Source organism: Carcharhinus amblyrhynchos, chromosome 3 (assembly GCF_965287045.1).
Source record: "Carcharhinus amblyrhynchos chromosome 3, sCarAmb.v2.hapA, whole genome shotgun sequence".
Lineage (NCBI taxonomy): Eukaryota > Metazoa > Chordata > Chondrichthyes > Carcharhiniformes > Carcharhinidae > Carcharhinus > Carcharhinus amblyrhynchos.
In genome coordinates this window covers 23055573-23074566 of record NC_137326.1, presented here as the reverse complement: position 1 = coordinate 23074566, position 18994 = coordinate 23055573, and the positions used below count along the sequence as shown (strand labels likewise).

At 40.5% G+C, this 18994-nt stretch overlaps 1 protein-coding gene across 6 annotated transcripts in view; it reads left to right on the top strand.

Annotated features, from left to right (window-relative positions):
* The window catches only part of iqsec1b (IQ motif and Sec7 domain ArfGEF 1b), a 450843-nt gene that overhangs the window by 412058 nt on the left and 19791 nt on the right, over positions 1 to 18994 (top strand). For all 6 annotated transcript variants that reach the window (XM_080182200.1, XM_080182225.1, XM_080182208.1 and 3 more), the window contains 4 exons: positions 4969 to 5130; positions 8799 to 8921; positions 12381 to 12547; positions 16415 to 16554. In XM_080182200.1, the coding sequence (XP_080038326.1) occupies positions 4969 to 5130; positions 8799 to 8921; positions 12381 to 12547; positions 16415 to 16554 (592 nt within the window). The remainder of the gene's footprint in view (positions 1 to 4968; positions 5131 to 8798; positions 8922 to 12380; positions 12548 to 16414; positions 16555 to 18994) is intronic.

Here is an 18994-nt window from a genome sequence, read left to right as displayed (position 1 = left end):
ACACAAACTAAATGCCTTCAGAATAGAGATGTTTGTTGCTGTAACTCGGTGTTTCCCAAACTTTTCCAGCCGTGGAACCCTTTTGACCTCCCAAGAGGACTGAAGGAACCCTTGAGAAACATTATTGAGTTGAAGAGTCAAATGACAAATAAATGCTTGTTTTCGCATGATAGGCACGAGCAATTGGCACAGGCAAGAGTTGCAAACAAAAAATTGAGGGGCATAGATAGGAGGAATCCTTTCCCCTTGGTGAAGGGATCAATGACCAGGGAGCATAAAGGGGCAGAAGGTCTAGGGGAGGATGTGAGGAGAATGATGAGAACTCATTGCCTGAAAGGGTGGTTGAGGCAGAGACCCTCAAAACACTTGAGAAGTATTTAGTTGTGCACTTGTGATGCCAATTTATACAAGGCAATGGGCCAAGTGCTGGAAAATAGGGTTAGAGTAGTTAGGCAGTATTTTGACCACTGAAGGCATGATGGGCCAAATGTCCTTTTCTATGACTATGACATACAAAAACCTAATTTATGGAAGTCTTTTCTAGTTTTTAAATTAAGTTATCTTATTGAAAAAATGTTCTTGGGTCTCACCTTTTGGTCATTTTTAATGGGAGGGAGAGTTGCTGCCCCTTCAGTTCACAAGGCAAGAGTGCTGCTGGAATTCTGAACTCTGTCTCATTTGTGTGGGAACCTCTGTCTGGGCAGCATGGTGGCACAGTGGTTAGCACTGCTGCTGCACAGCGCCAGGGATCTGGGTTCAATTCTGGCCTTAGGTCACTGTCGGTGTGGAGTTTGCATGTTTTCCCTGTATCCATGTGTGTTTCCTCCAAATGCTCCGGTTTCCTCCGACAGTCCAAAGATGTGCAGGTTAGGTGGAGTGGCTGCGCTTACTTGACCCTTAGTGTCAGGGGATTAGAAGGGTAAATACATGGAGTTATGGGCAAAGGGCCTGGGTGAGAATGTGGTCGGTGCAGACTTGATGGGCTGAATGGCCTCTTTCTGCATTGCCGGGATTCTATGATTCTATAAACTTATTGATTGGTTATATGCTATTCTTGTTTTAGTTGTATCAGCGGTTCATATATTTCCAACTTCTATAGAGCGAAAGTATTCATAGGGTCTGATAAAACTACAGTAAAAAGATTGTATGTGAAAAGTGGGCTATAAACCAACAGCTTCCAGTCGCACATCCATCCAGTGCCTAAGAGGCAACATTATTGTTTATGATTGGGGGTCCTTTGAAAAATAGGAGCTATATACGTAACAGGCAGTCACTCAATCAGTTCTGCAGTTGTCACATCATAGCTTAGATCGTTCAAACAAGGCAGTAAAACACAATGTTTTCAATTGCTGGATGCAAGAAAAAAATGCTGTGTAAACGTGGAGCCATTTTGCCTCATAGATGTAGAGCGCATTTTTTTCTGAAAAATTCTGATTGTCTTGCAGGTGAGAACATGGGAGATAAAAGTGGTGATAATTTACAGCATTCTGCGCAACACAGAACGGGGCTGGCAACACCGGGAGAGGCAATTAAATTGGGAGCAAGCCCAATTTTCCACCTTTCACTCATATCTCCTGCCATGCCACACTATTCAACTAACACAGCAGGGTGAAAAAATCCCACCCATAGTGTTTTTATGAGTTGAACTTCATAAGGCCAGCCATGCCGAACTTTGTGCCTCTATTCCCTCGCACAATTTACAAGATCATCAGCAATAATGTGCACTTATCTAGAATTTAACTGTGCCATTGTTTTACTTTGCATGACATATCTGATTTCCATTTTTACCAGCCTCTGATTTTATCTTGCCTTTTTTTGCAAATTCTTTATAAATAGTGGAGATTATTGGGAGGCGATGGCCCAGTGGTATTACTGCTAAACAATTAATCCAGTAATTCAGTTAATGTTCTGGTGAGCTGTTCGAATCTCTCCACAGCAGGTGGTGGAATCTGAATTCAATTTTTTTAAAAGTCTGGAATTAAGAATCTACTCATAACCAGGAGGCCATGTGGATTGTTGGAAAAACCCATCTGGTTCACTCATGTCCTTTAGAGAAGGAAATCTGCTGTCCTTACCTGGTCTGGCCTACATGTGACTCCAGAGCCACAGCAATGTGGTTGACTCTCAACTGCCCTCCAAGGGCAGCTAGGGATGGGTAATAAATGCTGGCCAGGCAGAGATGCCATGTCCCATGAATGATTTTTTTTAAAAAAAAGTTCCAGAATGCAGTTAGGTTGCGCGATATGGACTCTTTCAAAAATGCTTCTAATTTCTGAGCACAGAATCAGAGCACCACCATGCATTCAGTTCTGTTATTGCAGACTTGGACTGTTTAGATTATTGTGGAAAAGGGCATTCATAACTCGGTTAGCTTGGCTTGATATTAGTTACCAGAGCTTGTTGTTGATCTCATTAGTGCTGCAGTATTTAAAAAGTCCATTATTCACTTGGCTTAATCTGGCCTGAACTAAAAGTGAAAAGGTTTGCAACATTTCCATGAACTCGAGTGCAATTGTCATCCTACTGTAAATAATAGAATGGCTTTGAATGACACTGCCAAAGATTGTTTCTTAGCAAAATAGCTATTAGATGGAAAAAGTACTTTCAAACAGGTCCAGAATTCAGCACATTGGATCCATAACCACCTAATGAAAATGATAATATGATCAATTTTATCTGAGCAAATGATGCAAGCCAGAACAGATATGGGAACACTGCCAATCTTAAGGTACTTAAGCTCAATTCTATACATAATATTTGATTGGGAACGTTAAGTGACTGGAAAGGCTGCATTAGATAGATTCAGGTGTGCAATAACATAATAGATGTTAGGATAGAGTTAGGCTTAAATGTTTATATCACCGTAAGACAGCTGCCCAAGTCTGCGCTGGAGGAGTGAAGGGTGGGGGGCAAACTAGGTTATTTGGGGGAGTTGGTAGTTGGGTTACCCAAAGTTAGAAGTGATTTTAACTCTTCTAACTTTTCCTGGGTAACAATTGGATATTTCTTGATGCAGGGCAATTGCCCATTGTAGGTTGCATCTTCTTGGGTATCTCTGGGGTATGAGCCCCCCCAGACATCGGAAGTTCTGGACCATGATATGCAGAATTTAATTTGTCTTTTTATGACCTTTTGTAACCGCACTCTAGCTTTTAAAGACCTAGCTGCTCTTTTGGTAACTGATCCGTTAATCGAAGCCATCTTTCTACCCGTGGTTATGTTCTTTTTAAGACTATCTGCCTTCATTTTCATAAAAAGGGATCAAAGATGGTGTTATAGAAACACAGGATGTAGGTGCAGGAGTAGGCCATTCAGCCCTTCGTGCCTGCGCCCACCATGAAATATGATCTTGGCTGATCGTGCACTTACAGTATCCCACTCCTGTTTTCTCTCCGTATCCTTTGATTCCTTTAGCTGCAAGGGCCATGTACAGTTCCCTCTTGAACATACCTAACGAACTGGCCCCAACAGCTTTCTGTGGTAGCGAATTCCACAGGTTCACAATTCTGAGTGAAGAAGTTCTTCCTCAGTTCAGCCCGGAACGGCTTATCACTGATATTTGAAGTGTGACCCTTAGTTCTGGACTTCCCCAACATCGGGACCATTCTTCCCACATCTAGCCTGTCTAGTCCCATCAGGATTTTATATGTTTCTATGAAATCCCCTCTCATTCATCTAAATTCCCGTGAGTACAAGCCCAGTCAATCCAGTCTCTCCATGTGTCAGTCCTGCCATTCCAGGAATTGCTGGACTCTCTCAAGAACAAGAATGTCCTTCCTCAGACTAGGAGACCAAATCATGTTGCACCTAGGAAGCACCTCTGAAATCCTTATGTACCAAATGGATTGATTCCCTGTAATGTCTAAGATGTCTTGATTTGTTCTTTCCTTATTGATCATTGCTATAAGCATGCATAATGCTTCCAGTGAATTTGATCTCTGATAATATTGCATACTTTACCCTGTACGGAATGCATTAATGAGAATGGAAATCTATTTTTCAAACAAGAATTAGGAAATTGATCAAATGGAAATACAGTTTCCAATAAAATTAATCACTTAATCTCCTCTGGCTGAAACATTTTCCTAGTCTGCATGCAGATGAACAGGGTCGAGAGTTCAGTGCCCACTTATGGTGATCTCATTTGGGGCTGGCAACTGTGAACAGAACAATTTGTTCAGTAATCCTTGAACATGAGACAGTGAAATTGGCCGGGGCCAATTTTGTTTGTTATTGAGAAACTACTACTGGGAATATAAGTCAGATGGGGCAATTGAAGTTAGTCTGTGTCTCATTCCTGTAGCAAGAAGTTATATGTACAACTAGTTATATGTGCAACTTATAACAAATTATTGTACCTGAGAGAGTGGCCCATTTTGGGGTTGAGAACATCAGTGAAGCTGGTATTATCAATACATCAGAAAAAAAGCATCAAGAGTTCCTTCGATGATGGACGAGATAGGCAAAAGATGAAGCTGAAAATGAGTGCATATGATTAGGTTGGTATTACAAATGAGAACCAAGCAGAATATAAAAAGTTCAGAAGGGAAGTGAAAAACAAATAGAGAGGAGCAGCATTTAAATTGGCAGGTAGGTCCCATTCTACATAAAGCCAATATCAGCTCCTCCTTATTCAAGTGCTTCTAGATTGAGATTAATGTTCTAAATGAAAGTGATGTTGACATTTATTGTCTAAGATAAGTATAGTCCTTCAACTGCTGTACTCCTTTTTATGGTGCTTTCACAATGATGTGAAGTAGAGAATTCCAAGAATTTTACATGGTGACAGTGTCATGTATGCACAAGTCCAGATCTGTGAATGAAAAGAGAGAGATAAAGGTGTTTAAGTGTTGTATGTTGGTCTCAAAATATGGGTGCATAATTGTGTTACGTAATAATAAATATATATTTCAGAACATTGCTTATCTGGAAATGTCTAACACTCTAATTTTCATTTTCTTTGCATAGAAAACCGGAGAAAGGTGTGCAGTATCTGATTGAGCGTGGATTTGTTCCCGACACCCCTGTTGGCATTGCTCACTTCCTTCTGCAGAGGAAAGGCCTTAGCAGACAGATGATTGGCGAGTTTTTAGGCAATCGCCAGAAGCAGTTCAACCGAGATGTACTTGAGTAAGCATTGTAACTTTTACCAGTTTAAAATGCTCTATATTAGAGGGTGGCGATAAAGTCATCTACTTTTGGTGGTTGAGGAAGGAACGCTGACCGTTAACTGAGAGAACTCCCGACTCCTGTAGAACAGTACTTTGGAATTATTACAGCTACCTGAACAAATACAGATCTTTTTTCCCTATTGTGGATGGCAGCATTTGTTCCCTAATTGCCTTGGAACTGAGTGGCCATTTCAGAAGGCATTTAACCACATTGTTGTGGCCTGGTATTCCCACAGCTGCTCCTATCCTTTTAGGTCATGGATGTTGAAGATTTGGAAGGTGTGACTAAAGAAGCTTAGCTGCTATAGCTGCTGTCCATGTGCACTGTCTGCTATAGTGCAGACAGTGCACGTGGACAGCACTGTTTTGTTGGTAATAGATAGAATGTCTGGTCACTGACTGCCGAGTTCAGCTCCAATCAAAACAGAATGACTGAGATAATGAAGCAGTCCATGTTCACGTGCAAGAATGCTGCACAAGTGATAGAAGGAAGGTTATTGATAAAGTAGCTGAGATAATTAAGTTTAGAACAGTGCCCTGAGGAATTCCTGCAGTGAGGTCTGAAGGCTGAAATTATTGGCCTTTAGTAAACACACTATCTTCCTCCATTCAGATGAGACTCCAGCTGTTGAAGACTACCCCTTCTTTTCTCACCCATCCCCTGCCCCCATCGTTACCTATTTTTACCGACTACAGTTTTGCTTGACTTCCTTTACTGTCATTTTCAGTTGCACTCAGCTCACCTTTTGAATTCAGCTGTCTTGTCAATATTTGGACTGAGTCTGGAATGAGATTGGAAGCGGAGTGGTCCTTGCAGAACCCCAAGTTGAGAGCATTGAACAGATTATTGGTGACTATGTGCTGGTGGATAGGACCGTTGACAGCTTCTTCCATCATTTTGCTGATAATGGAGTGCAGGCTGGGGTTGCATTTATCCTATATATTAGATTCCTGAGCTAAATTGACAGGATGTGGAATTTGGCTACAGTTTTGATTTGTGAAGAATGATCTAAGTGACTTGTTTTGACAACTTTGCAATTTCTAGATGCTTTAATGTTTCTACTCCACTTGTTCTTTGAAAGGTTTAACCAGTCTTTTACTCCCTGTCAGCTACAAACATAGCTTTAAAAATGTATTTTGGATGCTGCTTGCTGTTATCTGCCTTCCTTGCTTTTGAAATACTCATTTTAGCTATCTTCTAACTTGGCTTATGCTTACTGCTGATGGGGGCTGTATCTATAAAATATTATTGTGAATATTACTGATGTGCATGTCTGATCTTTAAGACTTGAACAAATTATTTTTCGTAATTTGTACCTAAGAATCATAAAACCCCTATAGTGCAGCAGGAAACCATTCGGCTCACTGAGTCTGCACTGACAACAATCCCAACCAGGCCCTATCCCTGTAACCCCACATATTTATCTTGCTCAGCACCCCTGACACTAAGGGGCAATTTTGCATGGCCAGTCAACCTAACCTGCACATCTTTGGATCGTGGGACGAAACCAGAGCACCTGAAGGAAACCCACACAGACACGGGGAAACTGTGCAAGCTCCATGCAGACAGTCATTGAAGCCAGATTTGAACCCTGGTCCCTGGAACTGAGAGGCAGCAGTGCTAACCGCTATGTCACCGTTCTATCCTGTATTAATCTTTACTCCATTAGAACAAATGTATGTTTTCATATGTACCTGCTAATGCACAGTCACCCAGGAGTTGAACAGAAATTTGTATTTATCTATAAGCTATTAGACTAACTTACTAAAAATGGAAGTTAAACAATGGCTCACTTTGTTTCTGAACTTCTAATTGCATTTCTTTCTCAGGTTAAAAAAAAACACAACAGTTAACCATCTCTCTTGACATAATGACCCATGCATAACTTGTGCATTAGGATTAATCTATGTCCTAGCAATTTCCTGTTGTGTATGCCCATTTCAGTCGGCCCAGAAGAACTGAGTTGCAATTAACTTGATAGAGACATAACCTTCCAATTCTCAAAGTACAATGTGGGACAAAGGCCAATATGTATTTTTCATAATGAAATAAAGCTGTCAGCCATCTGCAGAATCTAACATGTCCATGGTCTGAGGATGTTGATTGGTCCCTGGAGTGTCAACTGGATATATTCTGGACAGATATTAATTTTTCATCTTGTTTCAACACTCCCTTTTGACTCCAGTAAGTATTTGCAGGGCAGTGCATTTGGTTGTGTTGAGTATTTACTCAACTAAATTGCTTATATTGATGAATTTGCAATCAAATTATGCAAGCGATATCATATCAGTTTCCAGACCATCATAAGGAATACAGTTTCTAGCTAGTTCCATTGAGCCTGCCATGCTGCTTGTTGATCCCAATGGGAATAATCACAAGTTCAGCAAAAGAGATTCAAGCCAACACGGCACCACACATGCACCAGGATTGTGGTTAAAGCATTAACTTGCCACCAGGAGTCTTTATGCTTGTCTGTTGTTTTTTCACAAGTCTTTTTTGCTCAGATGCCAGAGTCCACTGAGTGATTTTTTTTTCTTTTAGATGACTTGTCACGTTCAGTTGATTCCTGGAATTATAGCTCTTTTCTGGTTGTGTTATAATTCTTCCATGTTTTCATCAATCCACAGAAATGCCCAGTTTCCTGCAACTACCTACTCCTCTAGCAAGTCCACGCTGTTCACTTTTTTAGCCAATTATTTCATGGTTTTAAATTGATTTTCCATTATTTTAAACATCCAGAGCATTTGTTATGGAACTTTAACAAAGGCTTTCCATTAGACTGGATATATTATAACTATAGGCTTTCCACAGTTTTCTTGGGATGTTACTTCCTCAAAATATTAAGCAGATTGAATATATAGATGCATAAAAGTTCCTTATAAGGACATCAGTGAGGTAAGAACTTCCACTTGCCCTCATCCATGGTTTTGTTAGCTCTAGGCCCGGAAATCTAATAGTCTGTGTTTCACGTGAGGAAAACAGATGTTGAGGAGAAGTAGGACATATTAGTGGCCCATAGATGTGCAGGTTAAATGGATTAGCCATGCCAAATTGCCCATGTGTGTGAAAATATGTGCATGTAAGGTGGTTTGGCCATGATCAATGTGCAGGGATAGGGCGGGGAATATGCCTAGGTAGAGTGCTTTTTCGGAGAGACAGTGCAGACTCGATGGGCAGAATGGCCTCTTATGCACTTATGGGGTGAAAAAGGGTGACCAAAAGCTTAAGCAGTGAGTTCAGTTTTAAGAAGGGATGTGAAGCCTGAGGAGCAAGATTGTTTTAGGAGGTTGATTCCGTTGAGTGGAATCTAGGTGGCTTTGTTATGATGCATAAGCTATTGGGGTAAGAAAAACCTGGTGGGCAAAAATTCCAAGGTTTTTTCTGCAGCTACAGAAATGCTGAATCCAAGGCCCCAACCTCGTAAGTAATGAACAATAATAGCAGACATCCAAAGTAGGAATACAGGAGGTAACATTCTCCTTGAATGATTTCGCACTCTGGGGATTAGATAAATCGTACAAAAATACTCATTTCAAAAGTTTTTTTTTGTTGCACCTCAAATTTTAAAGTATTTTTCTAAATACTTAAATCATGCCAAGTAATCACTGTTTTTTGTTTTATTTCAGCTGTGTTGTCGATGAGATGGATTTTTCAGGAATGGAATTAGACGAAGCTCTCAGAAAGTTCCAGGCCCACATCCGAGTCCAAGGAGAAGCTCAGAAAGTAGAACGTCTGATCGAGGCTTTCAGGTATTGTGATTCATGGTTTTTCAAAATCTCACTTGCGTACTGACCACAGGTTTGAAAAAAAACAAGCAAGGTTTTTTTTCCTGTGTAACTACGTAACAGGCTGGGAATTTACAATCTCGCTCAGGTGAGACTTGTAAAATCCCCTCCTAGGCCAACGGAGAATTCCACTCTGTGAGTCTCGCCTGCCCTGATTCCAGCCACAAGAGCTTAAAGTTGGACTGCACTTTGTCTCCAGTTATTCTCGTGCAACACGAATAAAAAGCAACATTGTCAGTTCTCATTTCGTCTTGTATAAAGAGACTTATTATTGAAATGCTAGTTGTGACTTCCAATAAAATTAAACTGATCAATTGGTTGTTAACATGATTGAGCCATTACACATGCAACTTCCACGAGTCTTTGCATTTCTATAGTTACAAATTCTCAAGCCCATATCTACATTTGACTGCAAATAACTGAACTTCTGCACTTATCATTCAATCATTTTTAAATTGCAAATCCAATTTTTTATAGATGCTTGTTGTGATGATCAAAATGGTGATTTCAGGTTTTTTTAATCCAGCGTGCGAATAGTCCAATGAAGTGCATTTTTTGTTGAAGGCCTTCTTAAATGTTATCAAAATATTTAACTTTTATAGTGACATTAACAGCACTGAAGAGATCACATCTGGTTTTATACTTTGTATATATGTCACTGGCTGCAGTGAATGCTGGATAAAGCATGTTTCCCTGGAAACTTAGATTTTATGGCCATTTGACCACTGCTTCCCAGTTCCCAGTCGGTTCCTTTCCTGGAGTATTCCCTTGTTCACGTAGTTTCTGCCTGGGTAATTGATCATATCTGCTTGTTTTTCTTACCCGGGTATGCTCTGCCTTCCTTCTGTTTTCTTTCTCATGCCATCCATGGCTAGCTAAATATTTCATTTCATTTTCATTTTTAGAATCATTGTTTATATCACAGCAGGACGTTGGTCAGCCTGTCTTGCCTATGCCTATACAAGAGCTCTGTAGCCTTGCATTCTTTTTTTTTGCTTTGGATAATTATCCTATTCCCTTTTGAAAGCTACGATTAACACACAGGTAGTGCATTTCAGGTCCGAATCACTCACTACATGAAAAAGCTTTTCCTCATGGTTCTTTTGCCATTCACCTAGTGTCCCTTACTTCTCGATTCTTCTGCCAGTGCGTACAATTTCTTCCTATCTGCACTGTCAGACTCGTGATGACTTTGGACACCTACATCAGACATCCTCTTGACTTTCCATTTCTCCAAAGAGGACAGCATCAACTTCTCCAATCCATCAGTGTAACTGAAATTCCTCATTCTAAAAACATTTCTGTACCCTGAACCCCACTCCAGTGCCTTCACATCCTTTCTAATGGGCTGTGAGCAGAATTGGACACAGTATTGAGGCCAAATCAGTGTTCTTTAATGATTAGATTTAATGCTTCTAATAAACTCAACATGCAAATGCATTTTGGGATAGGAATTTCCCACTATTGCAAAGAAGCTAAACAATCATAACAAATTTCTTCAGGGTAAACACGAAAGAGATAAGAACATAAGAAATAGGAGCAGGAGTAGGCCATCTAGCCCCTCGAGACTGCCCCACCATTCAATAAGATCATGGCTGATCTAAAAGTGGTTCAGTTCCACTTACACACCTGCTCCCTGTAACTCTTAATTCCTTTATTGATCAGAAATCTACCTACCTGTGACTTAAACACATCTAATGAGGTAACCTCCACTGCTTCAATGGGCAGAGATTTCCAAAGATTCACTACCCTCTGAGAAAAGAAGTTCTTCCTCAACTCTGTTCTAAATTGACTTCCTCTTATTTTGAGGCTGTGCCTTCTAGTTCGTTTCCTTTGGCGTGGATTGCCTTCATCGTTGTCTGCCTTGGAAAAACAAACCAAAATATAGACGATAGATATATTCTTAGCATTTACCTCTCTTGTGCTGGATACCTGGACACTATCGGATTTCAAAAGTGCAGGATGACCTTGGGGATTAAGACCAGACAAGTGTGCAGTTGGCGGGGGGAAGGTGGAAGTGATTGCAGAGGAAAGGAGCTTGTGCAGCATGGGATAATGAAGCAGGTAGGAGTGGATAAAACCCAGCTATATTGATTCCAAATGGCTTCCATTGTGCATTAAAAGAAAGTTCCTTCAACTTGTTGTGAAGTTACTCTAAATGCAAGTTTCTTTTTTCTATTTTTTCTTTCTTTTCCCCCCCATTTCATTTTTTTTCCCAAAATGGTGCACACACTGATGTACACACAAATGTACAGATAGCACACTGTGATCTTTAACTGCAATTAAGTAATTCTTTTTCACTGTGGCCATCATAGATACATTATGAAGTAAATTATTCTAGTGCGACGATTGTAATACTGAAAACTGTTGATTATCTTTGAGAGTTTCACTGACCTTTATCACCACAAGTTGCTAGTTTGAAAATAAACTTATGCTAGCAAATATGGTTTATACTAAAAATAAAATCTGTGTGTACGAAATAGTCTTTGGATGCAGGGATGTGATTCTTCCCGCTTCCTGTTATTTTGTCTCAAAGCCTTAGGTACTTTTAAATAGTTTTCTGAATTCAGTCCCCCTCCACCCCATTTTAATTCATGACCCAGGAGCCTTCCGCCATTGGATTTTCTGTGTTTTAATCTTCAGTGCTGGTGCAGGGCTTAAATAAATTTACAACTCTGCTGTCAGTGACTGAAAGTGGGAACTACCTGCAGAGCTGTGATTGGTGGAGCAGCCAATGCAGGAGGAAAGGAATTGCTCCTCCAGCCATAAATTGTGTCTCCCACGTCAGCTGTTCTCTCCCACCTTTATTTATTCATTCGTGGGACATGGGCGTCGCTGCCTGGCCAGCATTTGTTGCCCATCCCTAGTTGCCCTTGAGAAGGTGGTGGTGAGCTGCCTTCTTGAATCACTGCAGTCCATACACTGTGGGTTGACCCACAATGCTATTAGAGAGGGAATGCCAGGATTTTGACCTAGTGACTGTGAAGAAACAGCGTTATATTTCCGAGTCAGGATAGGGAGTGGATTGGAGGGGAACTTGTAGGTGGTGGTCTTCCCATGTATCTACTGCCCTTGTCCTTCTAGATGGAAGTGGTCGTGAGTTTGGAAGGTGCTGCCTAAGGGTCTTTGGTGAATTGCTGCAGTGCATCTTGTAGACAGTACACACTGCTGCTAGTGAGTGTCAGTGGTGGAGGGATTGAATGCTTGTAGATGTGGTGCCAATCAAGTGGGCGGCTTTGTCCTGGATGGCGTCAAGCTTCTTGAGTGCTCTTGTTGCACAGGGCTTTTTTCTTTGACCCAGTCACATCCCTATACATGATTACTTGTGTCATTTCATTTTAATTTATGGAGTACAGTTAGTTTTCAATTATTAACATCATTTCCCTGTTCATAACATGCAAAACTTCTGTCCTTCTCTTGTAGCCAACGATACTGTATCTGCAACTCTGGGGTTGTGCGGCAGTTCCGAAATCCTGATACGATCTTCATCCTAGCCTTTGCAATTATTTTGTTGAACACTGACATGTACAGCCCCAACGTGAAACCGGAACGCAAAATGAAACTGGAGGATTTTGTCAAGAATTTACGAGGTTAGAAATACCGCAGAACTTGATTTGAAGTGTCACTTTCTACAATAGGCCACAGTGATTATTTCATAAGCTGGTCCCATTCATTTTTTTCATTATTCTGGTCCCATTCATTACCATGAAAAATCACATGTTGAAACAGCTAACTGTTGTTTGGCACAGAGATGTGTTTATTTCAAATCTGTGTAAATAATATACAAGAGTGAGCACAAGTTTTTCAAATAATGAAGGGAATCAGTAGGATAGGTGTTAAGTTTCCATCTGCAGTATTAGCAGACATAATTGTGAGCTGCAGATAACCCAATGAGTAGCTTTTTTTTGTTCATTTTTGGGATGTGAGCATTGCTGGATAGGCCAGTATTTATTGCCCATCCCTAATTGCCCTTGAAAAAGTGGTGTTGAACTTCCTTCTTGAACTGCTGCAGTCCCTGTGGTGTAGGTACAGCCAGAGTACTGTTAGGTCGGGTGATTCAGGATTTAGATAGACCCAGTGACAGTGACGAAACAGGAATATATTTCTAAGTCAGGATGGTGCGTGAATTGGAGGGGAAATTCAAGCAGTTAGCAGTCGTGAGATTGGAAGGTGCTGCCTAAGGACCCTTGTTGAGTTCCTGTAGTGCATCCTGTTGATGGCGCACACTGCTGCTACTGTTCATCAGTGATGGACGGAGTGATTGTTTACCAATCAGGAGGGTATTGTACCAAATTTTATTTTTACATTTGTGGGACATGGGTGTCACTGGTTAGGCCAGCATTTATTGCCCATCCCTAGTTGCACTTGAGAAGGTGGTGGTGAGCTGCCTTCTTGAATCGCTGTAGTCCATGGGCTGTGGGTTGACCCAATGCTGTTAGGGAGGGAATTCCAGGATTTTGACCCAGCGACTGCAAAGGAACGGCAATATATTTCCAAGTCAGGCTTGAAGAGGAACTTGCAGGTGGTAGTGTTCCCCTTGTATCTGGTGCCCCCCTCCCCCCGCCCCCCCACCCCCCCACCTCCCCACCCCGTCCTTCTAGATGGAAGTGGTTGTGAGTTTGGAAGGTGCTGTCTAAGGATCTTTGGTGAATTCCTGCAGTGCACCTTGTACTTAGTACACATGCTGCTACTGAATGTCAGTGGAGGAGGGAATGGATGTGGTGCCAATCGAGCAGGCTGCTTCTTCCTGGATGGCGTCAGTCTTCTTGAGTAGTGTTGGAGCTGCACTCATCCAGGCAATGGGAGAGTATTACATCACACTCCTGAGTTGTGCCTTGTAGATGATGGATAGGCTTTGGGAGTCGAGAAGTGGATTACTTGTCATTAGATTCCTAGCCTCTAATCTGCCCTTGAAGCTACCTTTTAAACCATTGTTTTAATTCAGATTCTGGAAGTCTATAAAATGGCCACTGACATTTACGTTGCTGACACATGCACTGCCGAATCTATTGATTGTATGTCTGCAGCAGACTTGCAAATCCACTATTACCATGGTTTATAATCCTGCTACAGGAAATTGATTTAGCAACATAAATACAGTCTGTGATCTATTGGAATCCAAATTAAAAGTACAATATAAAAGCAGATTAAATAATGTATAACTTCCAGCACAGTGGATAAAGACCAAGTCAAGACATTGAAAGTATTGAAAAAAATCACTTGCCGATTTAAAATGGCATTGTGTTCACCTTCTGTACCACATGGCCCCCTAATTGGACTTTAACCTGGTGTTGTGAGACGTCGTATTGGAGAAGGATGATGGAACGATTGGTAGCAGTGATGGGAAGTAAACCTGGACTGGTGATCAGCTGTTAGAGATAGAGCAAATGATAGCAGGAAGGAAATGCAGGCAGCAGCAAATAGAAAAGATAGCTCAAATAGGTATTTGATTTTATTTATTATTGTCACATGTATTTGTCTACAGTGAGAAGTATTGTTTCTTGCGAGCTAGACAGAGAAAGCATACCCTTCATGGAGAAGGAAGAGACAGAGTGCAGCTTATAGTGTTATAGTCATAGCTAGGCTGCAGTGAAAGATTAGCTTGATATGAGGTAGGTTCATAGAGTTTATAAGAGTTAGAGCAGAGTTTTAAAAGCATAGAACGAGAATAAAATGATTTGATGGTATGTTGGGCACAGCTCGCAAGAATTCACCAAGTTCCGGTGTCATCTTGGAAAGATTACCTGTATAGTTTCATCTCCTGAATATATTAAACCTGGAAATTGCCTGAAATGAGAATAAAAAACACCAAATTGAAAGTGTTTATTGAGGCTATGTTGTCAGATACAAATAGCAGTAACTTGTCGCAGATGAAGAACCCAAATAACTCTGACAGCATAGCCCAAACATTTATCTCTGTGTTATGAAATTCAGGAAAGAAAAGTATATAAGATTTCTAAGTAGCTGCGTTTTAAAATGGTTTCTTTTTGATGGACCTCCGATATACGAAACGACATTTTGAAATAATAGTGATTTTTCAAACATGCTATCATGAGGCAGAGAGGAGTAAAAGAGTTTTGCATAAATCACCATTAATCTTCATCCTCCTAGCTTGTGTTAGCTGTGGAACTAGTAACACTAAATTTTAGTAAATCCTCAATAACTTGGCTGTCTTGATGTATATCTATAACTAATGGGTTTGTTTGCAAATGCACACTAAAAGATTGATTTCTAATTAAGTAGATAAATTGGATATGCAAGGAGCAGCACCAGACATACTTAAAATAGAGGTGCATACAACATAGAATCCCTGCAGTAAGGAGTCAGTCAAACAAGGTTTCCTGAACTGTAAAAAAAAGCTCATTTATGAGCCAGTAGATGCAAGAAAAATAATAAAAAATGCAATGTCAGGCATTTGGCCCTTATGCAATCAGGTGGGCACATGCATAAGTGTCAGAAATAAGGGGCAATCAAAAAAAGGTAGAAGAATATTTGATTAAGTGTGCTTTGATTGCTCTTGAGGCATAGATTTTAAACGTTGCAGTTGATTTAGGTTAGCCAGTTTCTTGGATGCAGTCAAATGTAGAAGATGTTGCAATTATTACACAATCTCAGTTTTCTGGTGGGTTTCTGGTACAGCTGGCTTCTTGAATCCACTTTCTCTCTCGAGATACCAAGTGAGAGAAAGAGAGAGAGAGCACACAACTTGTTCACTCTGCTGAAGATTTTCTTGATGCGCCTGTGTCAGTTGCAGTCTCTCTCTCTCGTGGCTGGCAGTCTTTCCTTGAAATATTGCACCTATTGAGTATTTCCAAGGGGTTTTGGGTGTGCCTGTCAGTGGCAAGCATTGTTTCAACAACCTGTTCTTAGACAATTAAAAGTTTTGATGGGTGCCTGGATTACAGGAAATGTCTCTTCACACTCTGGTTGCAATTTATCTGCAAAAATAAAATCCAGTTGCGGACACAATGTAATAATTTTCTTTAACTTTAGGCCTGATTAAATAGAGACATTTACGAACAATTTTGCAATTCTAAGATACACAAAATTGCCATAGCAAAATTTGATCTGGACTTTATTACTTTGGAGCAAGGATTGTGGTAGGGTGTTGGATACAATTTGGCATAATAAAGTCTTTGTGGTCTTACATTGGTTCACTATGTATTTGTTAACTACAAGAACTGTGTATGTATATACAATAAAGGGTTCAAGCTAGGAGCTGTATATGTGCTTATTTGTACACTCAGCTTTGTCCAACACTAGACTGCCTCCGAGATGCCAGGTCGTGTTCTCTTACATTATTGGGCAGTGGTACTGTACTCAGATCCATGTTAACCCTCTTAATGCCAGACTCTTGTATTACAAGGACCACTCCCTAGCTATAAGAATATTCTTATGTTCTTATGTTCTTATGAATAGATAGGTAGGGGACTAACCAGGATTGTTGTGTCCCACAGGGGTGGATGATGGAGAAGACATCCCTCGAGAAATGCTTACAGGAATTTATGAACGGATCCGCAAAAGGGAACTTAAGACCAATGAGGACCATGTCTCCCAGGTTCAGAAGGTTGAAAAATTGATTGTGGGAAAGAAACCAGTAAGTTCATATACATTCGATCAATGGCAGAGTATGATGCTACTTGAGTAATGGTGAAATTAGCATGTGGGGCAAGAATTTTGATAAAACCATTCAAAAGAAGAGGTGGCACAAATGGAAAATGTTCTCATTGCAGGGCTGAATCATGATGTTAGTTCTTTTTCACCGAAAAATATTCCATTGCATCAGCACATTGTTCTGCGAATGGTCTGTCTTTAGACATAAAATTATTTTCCACAAAAACCAATTCCCTTCTGGATTAATGGTGATTACTAACGTGCCTTATGATGTCTGCGCTTAGATAGCTATCACCAGTTAAATATGAATATGGTTTGCTCATAAAAGTGTGTGGTTTCAAAATTATGTTGCACGAAGCATGCATGAAATATTTAAAATGTTAATTCACTGACCCCAAAATTGCTCACTCAGCAGAAAAGTGCTTAATCATGGACATGCATAAAAATGACTTTAAAGTGCAAGAAATGGTCAGATATTATCCAGGTGAAAATGCAAACAGATTCTTGGAACCAAGATCTGAGAATCTTCCTAGCAACCTACCGAAATGTCAAGTTGGAAAATTCTCCAAGGGAGCTGGGCTGTACAAATGACACGTCATTCAGACCTGGCATCATTTACGTTTTACACAATATTCTGCTTGTTAACACCTTTAGAAGAATGACTCTCTCATTAAATTTATAATGGCACATAAATTAAGGGAATTAAACCAGAGGAAAAACATGCTGCTAAAGTGCAAGATTCTACACAGCTGATTTCCCAGTTACCATGGCTGGTGGCACTGCAGTGGAACGTTTAATTAGGGTTGGGAAATTGAACGGAGATTGCTCCGTGTACCCATTGTGCATTTCACATTACTTTTTCAGATGGCCTGGAGTGTTCTTGACAAAAATGGACGTGAGCCTCACTTTGATATAAAATCAGTAGAAATTATATGCAAATTATGAACAATATAATTATGTGTAGAAAGTCTCTGCTGCAGTGTTGATCGACCAAGTGATCTGTTTGTACGGTAATTATCTGATTCCAAGAACAGGGAAGATTGCAAACAGTGGTACATTTCAGCAGCGAGCCCTAGCAATTATAGGGATCAACATTCAACATGTTATCAACATCCCGAAGCGGATTTGAGCTGCTTTACAAGAGTCCCACCAAGAACGTCAGGATTACTGCTGCATGGTGCATTATGTTGCCAGTCGGAGCATTTAATATTGGAATTGCACAGGATGAGATAATGACCCTTCTCTTGCAGTTTAGGGAAAAGTAGGACTCTGATCTTCAGGAAAATGTTTCTGGTGTGTAATATTCTAGCCAATATCACTGGCTGTCATTAGAGTCACCTTAAGTAAATTGTTACATTTGCTCAGTGGTCTTCAGGGACATGGCTGCCAAAGTGAACTTGCCTACTTGATCTCATCACTAATTGAAATGTTGGACATACATCTGTCCATGATGCCACTGGTGGAATTGACCTTCTTGTGGAGACCACGTCCTGTCTGTGTGCTAAGGACAACTTCCATTCCAACTGTGTTAAATGAGATTAAGAATAAATCAAGATGGAGAATGAATTGAGTTGTTCAAATCTGGGCATGCGCGAGTTGTTGCGGGCAACTTGATTACTGGGTGTTTTAAATCAGCCATAATCTCCACTCTGATCTCCATCACTGACAGTGACATCACTGTGATGGAGTACAACTGTGCATGTGTCCTGGTGGTAGCAAACACCAGCTATATGATGCAGAGAAGGCTTTGAGTTCCTTACATGTCGCAATAAAATGAACGATTAATGGAGGGGGCTGAGATTGCTGGCATCTTTAACATTACTGGGATCTAGTTGCCTCTTGAGTTCATTGAAAGTTATAGAAAGGAACGTATGTTAGAATGCTGGCTTTAAGACATTCCTTCAGACAGAGATTATATTGCTGATGAGGTAAATCATGGTGATGCCCTTGTGTCTATAAGGGAATGAATAAGGAGAGAAGAATGATAAGGAAAGGGGTGAAATTTTAACCCCTGAACTTCAGAGACTTCTCCTGATTCCACTCTGCTATATACTCGAGACCTGGGTGTTGAACATAATCTGTTCACCTCGACTGGACTGGGTTTCTTTTGTTTGTTGTGCGCCACCTTGTTGAGTTCCTGGAAGGCTGAGGAGCATATAAAAGAAAGAGACACGTTAACTGGCATTCCAACTGTACAAAGCTTAGAGGCATTTACTGTGATCTTAGAAATCAGCTGCAAACATGACAAAATGGGGTAAGATGAAACCTTTTTGGATGTGCCCAGTTTTCCCATCTACTTCGCATCGTAAAATACTAGTTAGGCTTTCTTGACAATTACTAACCTTTCTTCTCCATTTTGTCAATGTCCTTTGGCTGTTTTCCATACCTGCTCCTGAACACAAGTTATATTCTTCTGTTCCACA